General features: G+C 40.4%; 1 protein-coding gene across 1 annotated transcript; it reads left to right on the plus strand.

Annotated features, from left to right (window-relative positions):
• Nucleotides 1-356: 356 nt before the first annotated feature.
• On the plus strand, nt 357-6655 carry LOC122672118 (proline-rich receptor-like protein kinase PERK1). The gene is made up of 8 exons (XM_043869616.1): nt 357-897; nt 1621-2247; nt 2694-2780; nt 2922-2992; nt 3424-3500; nt 5490-5637; nt 5861-6022; nt 6162-6655. The coding sequence occupies exons 1-8, from the start codon at nt 357-359 to the stop codon at nt 6468-6470; spliced, it is 2022 nt and encodes a 673-aa protein (XP_043725551.1). The 3' UTR covers nt 6471-6655.
• Nucleotides 6656-11191: the final 4536 nt, after the last annotated feature.

Here is an 11191-nt window from a genome sequence, read left to right on the forward strand (position 1 = left end):
GTGTGGGGCCCACTGGTGGGACCGAGAATTCTTCACGATTCCACCTTCCCATGTGGAAAAAGCATTCCGAATCCGAATTCCGAAAGAAAAGTTTTTCTGCTCTGGTCATTAATTCTTCATTCTCTTCCTCTCGTCGGCGACTCCGTTGCTTCTTCACCTTTCACTACGAAAACGATCTTTTCTCCACCATCTCGCAGTCGCAGCAGTACAACAAATAAATAACTCTCCACTTGGGAGTAGATAGAGAGAGAACAATTTGCCGGGTTTCCGATCGGGGTGCCGGAAGATCTACCGGAGTGGTGTAAAGGAGTAATGAAAGTTGAGTGAAGTAACTGATTGAAACCGGAAACTCGGCAATGTCTTCTCCGACTTACCTAAAAGTAAAAAAGAAGGCAACGTCTTCTCCGGCTCCCACACCTTCTCCACCTACTAATGCTTCGTCTTTGTCGCCGCCACCTACGAATACTTCCTCTCCAACGCCAGCGACTCCGACTCCGGTAGCTCCTGTCGCCTCTCCACCGCCTCCCCCTACTAATTCTTCACCTCCTCCGGCGTCTTCAACAACCTCTCCTCCCCCTTCATCTTCCCCAGTTGCTTCGTCTCCACCGTCTCCTGCGTCATCGACTACTACATCTCCACCTCCGCCTTCTTCCACTGGGAAAACTCCCTCGACACCCACAAGTCATTCTTCGCCGCCGCCGCCCCATTCTTCTTCTTCTTCATCCAGTTCATCTTCTCCCGCTGTATCAACGGGTCTTGTCGTTGGAATTGCCATTGGTGGAGTCGTTATGCTAGTTTTCTTGAGCTTACTATTCATCTGTTGTAAGAAGAAAAGGAGGAGGGATCATCATGTACCCGAAGATTACTACTACGGTCCGCCCCCACCCGGGCCGAAAGGTCAGACTTTTTCTGGCGATCTGGAGTTCTATGTACTTAAATTTCTCAAGTTTTGGAATTTGGAGGCTTTATTTGTGGTTGCTTCATTTCGAATTGAACGTCTTTCTTTCTCAAATATGGGCTTTGCAGTACAATAGTAGTCATCCCCCCCCCACCCCCCTTGTACTTTTAATTTCAATTTTGGATTTGCAGTTCTGAATGCTAATCGCTATGTAAAATCTACAGATCCAAAATTTATGCTGGAAACTTGTGATGGGATGTATGTTTGATGACATTTTTCATGTCAAGTGCAGATTTTTTACTGTCTATGTCTGCCAAAAGATTTTATTTTGGGGGAACATTGTAAACTTCTGTTTGGGATCGTGGGGAAAACCCTGTTTTCTGGGTTTCCTGATACGTTTATTCAATGCTAAATTTTTAACAAGGATTGGAGTTTAGGAGCTCTAGCTTCTTGATTATGGAGAGATTCGAATTTTATTTGGAAATGAGAAAACTAGAGAGAAATTTGACTTCTTTTTCCAATACACATGTATGTTTGGACTATCTGGAAGTATTATTGATCAAATTTTTGTGGGTTTCTGAAATGTTCAAACGATTGTACAATAATACAATGTTGTGTGTAGCAATTTATCTTTTTTTTTTTTTTTATGTATAACAGTGTTATTCTGTAGTCCATGTAGCTGAATTGCTTGTTCATTTCCTGGTGGTGATTGATGTGTTCAGATAGACCTTATGGTGGGCAGCCTCAACATTGGCAGCACAATGCTCCTCCTCCAGGGGACAATGTTGTCACGATGCCTCCAAAACCCTCTCCTCCTCCAGCATATGCGTCACGACCACCACATTCACCAGCTCGTACTCCCACACCCCCGCCTCCTCCTCCAGCATATGCGTCACGACCGCCACATTCACCAGCTCGTACTCCCATACCCCCGCCGCCTCCTCCACCATTTATGAACAGCAGTGGAGGGTCAGAGTCAAATTATTCAGGAACTGAGAATCCACTACCATCACCATCTCCTGGCATTTCCTTGGGTTTCTCAAAGAGCACATTCACTTATGAAGAATTAGAGATGGCAACAGAGGGCTTCTCGGCTGCCAACATGTTAGGACAAGGAGGTTTTGGATATGTCCATAGAGGGGTTCTTCCAAATGGGAAAGAGGTTGCGATTAAGTCACTAAAAGCTGGTAGCGGGCAGGGGGATCGTGAATTTCAGGCAGAGGTTGAGATTATTAGTCGAGTACATCACAAACATCTTGTTTCATTGGTAGGATATTGCATTGCTGGATCCCAAAGAATGCTTGTCTATGAGTTTGTTCCAAACAACACATTGGAGTTCCACTTACATGGTATATCTTATCTTACAGTGAATTCTTTTTCGTTCATTTCTAGTTGTGTACTACTTGCATACATCACTGTTATGACCAGCAGTCCATAATTTTTTTTTTTTGAAAAAAGTAAAAGAAGAAAGGAAAACGAGAAGGTTTGAATTTTTTCCTCATTTCTTATGCTTCTTTTTTTTCATGCTATTTTGAGGAGTTGCAAGAATTATGTACCTCCATTACATTCTAATTGGTGTCATTCCATATTTCCATCTTGCTCACATTTTAGAATCTTGGATCTATTATGAGTTTTTCTCCAGCACAATATTATACTACATGGGGCAGTCAAGCTTCTGCCTGATTTCATGACTTATAATATGCTTCTAGTCATAGAGTAACTAAGCCTCTGCATCTTCTTGTCATCTGTTAATTTGCCAACAAAGATCTCATCAAAGAAAAATTACTATTTGCAGGGAAGGGGCGGCCAGTAATGGACTGGCCCACTAGACTAAAAATTGCTCTAGGTGCTGCCAAAGGACTTGCATATCTCCATGAAGATTGTGAGTTTTCTTTTAGTATCTTCTCATGATAACTTGCAGGTGCGGGGGGTGGGGGTGGGGGGGGGGGGGGGCTCTAATCTACATCATTGGTTGGAGTCATTCTCACTTTCGTTTCCCACTTATGTTTACTTATATTTGCAGGTAGTCCTAAGATTATTCATCGTGATATCAAGGCAGCTAATATTCTCCTTGATTTTAAATTTGAGGCAAAGGTTGGATTCTTATCTTCAATTTTGTTGATATAATTATACTGGCCTAATATCTGCAAAGTCATTCTCCAAACTCTTGTATTTTTTTTTTCAAAAAAAAAAAACTCTTGTATTCTTTTTCTTCAAGTTGTGATTATACGAAGCTTTCTGCGTGTAAAAGGCATGATTGGTTATCTGATTGGTTTCTGCTCCTCAGTTGCCAACTTTCCATATCAAATTTTGTTGGTGAAATAAAAAATTCAAGCAGATTTCTTTGAGTCAAAAGTCAAAACTATGTCTTGCCTTAAATTATTTTCAAAATAGAAAAGGAAATAAAAGGAAAACTATAAGATCAAGAGAAATTACCTTTGACTTCTATAATACAAAAATTTTTCATTTTGGTGTCTTCTGATTTCTGATGTTAACTTAATTAATGAACTTGAGTGTTTTCTCAGGTTGCAGATTTTGGGCTTGCCAAATTCTCATCTGATGCCAATACTCATGTCTCCACCCGAGTAATGGGAACCTTCGGGTAAGGTCAATTTCCTTGCATGTTCTCTGCCATCTCCTTCTTGCTATTGTTCGGACGTGAAAGTTACATTAATTGATGACGAACAAAGGACCCGAAGAGTCCTAAGGTCCTGATATTTCTCTTAGTCGTCATAAAATATCTTTACTCTCATCAATGTTTCCCTCTTTGTTAATTATACTAGATTAGGTGTTCAAGGGGTCCAATCACATTCACCTGGTCTCTGTTTAAAGTTTGTTGTTAAGCATTTAGCTTTATTATTTAGTGATATCTGACTTTTATTTCTGATTGGTTAAAGCTGGCATTCCGGAGACACTTTCTCCTCCTCTTTCTTTCTTTCCCTCATCGTATTCCTCCCCCCCCCCCCCTCCCTATTATTCTGACCTTAATAGATGTAAAAGTGAAAGGCGTATTGGTTCAATCAAATCTTCTAGGGTGAACCAATTGCACCCAGCTGGTGGTGATAAGTCAGTAAATGTAAAAATGTTCTCTATGATTTCTATTTGTGCTCCACTTCTAAATACTGACACGCTCAAAAAAAAAAAAATTGTCTTGCCTTAAAATATTTTCAAAATAGAAAAAGGAAATAAACTTTTTCTATTTCCTTGCATGTTCTCTGCCATCTCCTTCTTGCTGTTGTTTGGACATGAAAATTACATTAATTGATGACTAACAATGGGCCCAAAGAATCCTAAGGTTCTTATATTTCTCTTAGTCCTCATAAAATATCTTTGCTGTCATCAATGTTTCCCTTTTAGTTGATTATACTAGACTAGGTGTTCAAGAGGTCCAATCGCATTCACCTGGTCTCTGTTAAAGCATAGTTCAAGAACTCGCAAGATCTCGGCGAGTTTCTCGGTTTTTTGAGAAACCGAGACGAGTTGGCATACGAGTTGCAAAAGTACAACAACTCGACCGAGATCTCGGCTCTCGACCCAAAATCCTTTATATGAGTGCCAGATCTCGAGATCTTGGTGGAAAATTTTGGTATATAGACACCTATCTATGTAAACCTTGGTATACAGACATTTATTTAGGCCAGGAACTAAGACAGACACTTATTTATGCCTAATATCATTTAAGTAAATGAAATATTTACTTAAGATATTATTCATAATTAAGCAAATACCCCCTTATTTGAATCCAATAAAAATAGTTAAAAAATAAAATTCCAAAAGGAAAAAGAGTCAACCCCTAGTTCAAGAACAAAAACTAGATTTTCGTCGGTAGGTGCAATTTTCAACTTTCTAATGCTGGGGTTTTTCTCAAATCTAAAAATTCCATAAATCTTAATATGGTAAAACATTGCTAAAAACCAAAAGTGCGGTAAAATATTCATTTGTTTTGATGTCCATGAAAATATTTTCATTCAGAGCGATTTTGACAGCATTCGTGCACACCAAATTAAGTTTGAACGGTACATAACTCCTATTTGGGCTTTGTTTTTGCAAAATTTGATAGTGCCATTTTGTTTAAATGGCCTTAAATAGGCTGAATACCAAGTTTCAGACCCAAACTAGGTCTAAAACCCACCGAGTTGAGGTTTCGAGTCGAAAAAAAAAAATGCACCAACTCGGCGAGATCTCACCATCTCGACTTGATTCGGTTTTTCAAGGGACCGAGTTGGTACCGAGTTCCGAGTTTTAGTACCTTGATTTAAAGTTTGTTGTTCAGCATTTAGCTTTATTATTTAGTGAGATGTGACTTTTATTTATGATTGGTTAAAGCTGGCATTTTGGAGACACTTTCTCCTCCTGTCTCTTTCTTTCCCTCATAGTTTTCCTCTCCCCCTCCCCCTCCCCCTCCCCCTCCCCCTCCTCTCTTTTATTCTGACCTTAATAGATGTAAAAGTGCAAGGCTTGTTGGTTCAATCAAATCTTCTAGGGTGAACCAATTGCATCCAGCTGGTGGTGATAAGTCGGTAAATGTAAAAATGTTCTCTGATTTCTATTTGTGCTCCACTTCTAAATACTGACACACTCAATCTGACAGGTATCTGGCTCCAGAGTATGCGGCAAGTGGGAAACTCACAGATAAATCCGATGTCTTTTCTTTCGGTGTTATGTTGCTAGAGTTTATTACTGGGCATCGTCCTGTTAGTTCAACTCATACATTCGTGGATGATAGCTTGGTAGACTGGGTCAGTTTGTTGTTGCATAGCCTACTAGCATCATTCTTTTATTTTTCAAAGAGTTGGGAGGCTTCAAAAGGATATGTCTGAGAATGCTTCTATTGTATATTTGCATGGTTCTAAAACCAAGATAGTTATGATCTTGGAAACTACAAATTTTATTGAATATTTGTCAAAGCTGAATAACCTTTGTGGCAAAGCTTCAATGTAATGAAATGTGTTGCCATTACAGGCAAGACCTTTACTTACACGAGCTCTAGAAGATGGCAACTATGACACCCTTGTTGACCCACGGCTGCAGAAGGATTACAACCCCTCTGAGATGGCACGCGTGGTGGCCTGTGCAGCTGCTTGTGTGCGTCATTCTGCAAGACGGCGGCCACGCATGAGCCAGGTAATTCAGCTATGTACATGATGGTTTTGGAGTGTTGTGGTTTATTTATATTACCAAGTTATCTTCTTGGCTTGACTTGACTTGACTGGGCTGTAATTGGTCTTGTAACTAATACACCTTATGGTTTGAAACGGAGCAGATTGTCCGGGCCTTGGAAGGAGACATGTCCCTCTCCAGTTTGAATGAAGGCCTTAGACCTGGACACAGCACCAATTATGGTTCATATGGAAGCTCAGATTATGACACAAACCAGTATAATGAAGACATGAAGAAATTCCGGAAGATGGCACTTGCTAGTCAGGAATACGGAAGCAGCGAATACAGTGGACCAACTAGCGAGTATGGTTTGCATCCATCTGGGTCGAGCAGTGAGGGCCAGCAAACCACGCGAGAGATGGAGATGGGAAAGATGAAGAAAGACAGTCGAGGATTCAGCGGAAGCTCTTGAAGATTGGTGCCTGTAAAAATCCTCTCTCTATTCAAATATGCTACACCTCCACTTGTGTGTTGTCTTTAATTGCGAGAATTACAACCAACTGGTGTGACTGCGAGGTATTTAACACCATTGGTTTTTCCTTCCTTTTTTTTTTTTTTATTACTACAAGCTGGTAAAATCTCATATTGATTATTTTATTTTTTGTAAGTATTAATCAAACTGTTAATGGATTATAAAAGGAAAATAGTTCATAACTAACTACTATAGCAAATTCTTTTCTTTATGGAGCTGCTTCAACTTCATTATAAGCTTCGGTTGGGGGTTATTTGTTCAAATCTGGGTGGGAATTTTGAATTTTCTTGTTCTGTGTATCTTGTCTTCATTGTGTATTGTTAATGACTTGGGTCAGTTTCTCGAGAGGTTTTCTCTGTCACACAGGTTGGTGGATATGACCGTTAGACACAGCTAGTGGTGGGTATGTCGTGTTCAAACTTTAAAGCAAGCAACGTCTCCCCTCATTTGGTGCCGTGAATATGACTCAGTTCTTTATTTAATGTGCTTCATAAGCTAACCTAAAGTAGGCAGGCAGCAACTCAAGCAAACGAGAGAGAGAGACCCACTCTCGATCTCTCTAAATCCTCTCTTTCATAGTTTTGGTTGTGAAATATAAAATCTCAGGCTTATTAGAATTCTTCCAGACATCGGTTTGGACTCGATGAACTTCACTAAACCCTGAATCCGAGCTTCGAGGAGAGACTTTGTTCATGTTTTGAACCTGCAACCTGATTGCAATAACGCAACTTAACTGTTATGTGAAGGCTCGCCCATTTGGGAATTTCCTATGTTGCTTTCTGTTATTAATTTCATCATTCTGTCTCCGCCCTTAAAACCTTCTCTCTCAATCTCTTTATGTGAAATAATCTCACTGTCCTCTTATGTATGAAATCATTTCACTACGTCTCATTAGTGCGCTTTTCTATATTGCTTGTTGAAGAACCCTCTCCATTTACTTAAAAATAAAAATCCATTTGGCTATGTTTATTTGGTTGGCACACGAATTTTTCAGTATTATGTGGTATGACAAAAGAGTGCTTTAAAATTCTGGAATTATGAGAAAATATGGAGTATGCATGCAATTTGGATCCTCTACTTCCGAGCTGTCCGACAGGACTGTGCTGCCCAGATATGGTGTTGCGTGCAATGTCTGCCTTATCTCTACCCAAACACCTTGTCTGAGTGGGGGTAAGGCGGTCATTACATGCAACACCGTGTCTGGGCAACATGGTCCTGCCGGGCAGCTTGATAGTAGAGGATCTAGATCCTATATGGAGATGTATGTCAATAAATAGAAAACATATGGTTGAATTTGAGTATGAAATTTGACAAATTGTTTATCCAAACTAGTTACAATCCGTCCAATGGTAAAAACTGTAAATCATTTTGCTATGTAATTGAACTAAGTAGGCCACTAAGATAAACTTGTCTATATTGAAATTGTGAAGTCGCAATTTTTTCTTATATTTTAAGATTTCATTTCTTATATATATGAAGATGGGTAAATAATAATCTAAGACTAATTAAATTACTTTAATTAATGGAAAAGAAAAAAAGGAGAACTAAAGGTCTAAAATAATATTACAATTAGAAGAAATACATTTAAATAATTTATAAAGAAATATAAAGGAAACTTATGTCCGTACACGACAATTGACATGCATATATTCTTTAGCTTCGTGTGCTGCTGCAGCATCAACTCATAACTTAGCAGAAGTCAGGAATACATTTAGGCAAATATTGCATTCATACTTCAATTTGCGATGACGATCTTTATTGTGGTCTGTGAAACATTTTTCCGTATCAAACTCCTCCTTACAAATTGAAGCATGAATGTCATATTTGCCTCAATATATAACATTGGTAATTTTTTTGAGGATTCAACATGATGATTTGGCAAAGGAAAAATTAAGAGACCCAAAGCAACTAACACGCACTAAGACTATATATGAAGGCATTCATGATGAATTGAGATTAATAAACAAGTGAAATACAATTTATATGTGTTGCGTGTGAAAATCTCCGGTACTTGGTTCGCCCGTGGATGAACCTGCAAAAACCAAGCAATGAGCGCAAGAGGGCCGGTGTGGCTCCGGCCTAGGACTCTCCGATGCTCAAGTCAGGTCTTCAACGCGACAGCGTAACTGTGTAGTAAAAAGCCAGATGAGGAATAGTGCTCCATACCTGGGTATTTATAGAGTAAGGAGGAGATGAGACGGTTGGAAGAGTCCTAGTATGGTAGGAGTCCTTCTTTCGGAAGGTTCTCTCACGTGGAGCGGAGTGGAGAGTTATTTTCGGGGTCGGACTCTTATTAAGGTAAGAGTCCATGTAGAGTGTGATTCCGTGTTGCGCTGGGATCGTGGCTCGGTCCTTATCCCACGATTCTCGGGATGTGCTGACGTGGCCTGGAGATCCCCGGTGGGGTGCTATGAGAGCCTCAATGGAGGAGGGCTCGGCCTACGAGGTCGGCCCGGGAGGAGGGCTCGGCCTACGAGGTCGGCCCGTGGGGTCGGCAATGGAGGTCGGCCCGGGAGGAGGTCTCAGCCGCGAGTTCGGCTAGGAGTCTATGGCTGACCCGTATAATCTCGGCCTCAGCCACCGGCCAGCTCGCCCAAACCAGGCTTTGTCAGGTGACTTATCGGAGATGGTGTCGGCCCAATTTCCTGCTCGGCCCAACTCGGTTCTCGGATTGAGGTCGGGTCGGCCACGTGGCAGCCTCTGATAGGTGGGGTGTTTTATGCCTCATCAATATGCACCCTTGTAGCATGAAAGAGGACCTTCATATCCTTTGCATGAGTAAATGTTATTTTCATGCATCTATTGGGGAGTGTTTGTAATACAAACTGAACCAATTAAGTCATGCTCGTATAAACTAAGAAAAGAAAAAAAATTATAGTAATGTGTTGGTAAAGTGATGCCTGAGGATTTTGAAGCATAGACTTGGAATTTGACAAAAACAACCCAGCTGACCAAAGAGCCTCCATGATCCAATATATTCCAATTGGACCAAGTGAGTTGGCGGTCCGCCAGGACTGAACTTGATACAAATTAAAACCAAGGGTGGCCCAAGCCTAGGTCATATTGGGCTGTTCGTTGCCATACCACAAATATTGGACCGGATTGTAGTGGTTTAGACTCCGGAGTGCTACCCGAATTAGCAGCTTAAACTCCCTATCTAGCACCACAAATTATGGATTTTCTTCTTCATTTTATTTTATTTTTTGATAAAAGGATTATCTATTGATCAACATGGATTACACTCTTGCCATCTGTAACAATTGGAATAGATATGCAAGGATCGGAATTGGACCAAACAATCCTATTTGTAATAGATTGGGCCCTCCTGGCAAGGGTATCTGCTATTACATTAGCAGCCCTTGAAATGTATAGAAACTCACGGACATCAAAAAAAGAAGAAATATGTTTGATAACATCAATAATCGACCACATTGATAAGGCCGACTCCTTCGTTGTAGCTTTCGGATATGATACCACCTCCTAATTATCTCTCCACTAATAGTTGAAATGCTCCTTCGGATAAAGCTTCCAATAGGTCTTCCTGAATCGCTAAGGCCTCCCCTACCATAACATCAGAGAACTGTAAAGGATCTAAAACAACTGCATGGAGCTTTCCATGGTGCTCACGAAGAAGAAAGCCAATTCCGCCGCATTTCTTGCCTTGATGGTATGAAGCATCACAGTTCAATTTAAATAGATAAATACTCATCACAGGCTCTTTGTACAGCTGTAATCACCTCCAAGGGTGACCATATCTCCCTCGCAAAGACTAGATCATTTCGAGCACACACACCAGAACCAAGTAATGAAAGAACACAAAGATGCAAGCTCCTTAGCACATCTCTTCCCTTTTAACAAAAATGATGACCAACCTTCAATCCAATTAGTTTTGAAGCTTCACTTCACAATTTTGAGGAACCACATATGAGAGGCTGCAATCGAACCATACAACCCTTGCAAATGGACAATCCAACAATATGTGATTATTCGTTTATGAGGGTGTTGCACATCGACACCATTTGCTAGTGCAAAGCCAATTTTGATGCAAGACCATCAGCGCAAGCCCTCCACATAAAACTCTTGATCTTTGGCAAAGGTGTCACAACTACATATCGCCTTCCGTAAAGGCTTACAATTGTTGAAATGTGACTCCATATATGCATCGCTACCGTAGACAGCTTTGCCAAATCCATAGCAGCCCACAAGTTGCACAACAAATGGTTGGCACTTTTAACTGTAAAGGCTCCTTGCTTCGAAGCGCCCCATACTTGCTGGTCCTAGGATGAAAACAAACCCAACTAGATCTGATATATTGCAGGTTGCTCTAAAGGGTGAATGTATCGATATATAGTAGACCTCTTCCAACACCGATTCTCTTGATCAATAAGATCACTCACCAATTCAAAAAGGCAGTTTTCAAAGTCTTCAAGGGGCAGATATTGAAGCTTGAAACCAGGTAGGTTAGGTAACCAATTATCTCCCCATTTTTTCTTTTGGGAGCACACAAACATGGATTGAGATTAAAATCCTCACCCAAAACTATTGTAAACCTTTTTGTGGTTTCTTCCCAAAACAACCGATTAGAAGTCAAATAATTAGATTGGATTACGACCAAGTTGGTATAAAATCTGAATTACTAATTACCTAATTCCTAATTCTAC

Source organism: Telopea speciosissima, chromosome 8 (genome assembly GCF_018873765.1).
Source record: "Telopea speciosissima isolate NSW1024214 ecotype Mountain lineage chromosome 8, Tspe_v1, whole genome shotgun sequence".
Taxonomy (NCBI): domain Eukaryota; kingdom Viridiplantae; phylum Streptophyta; class Magnoliopsida; order Proteales; family Proteaceae; genus Telopea; species Telopea speciosissima.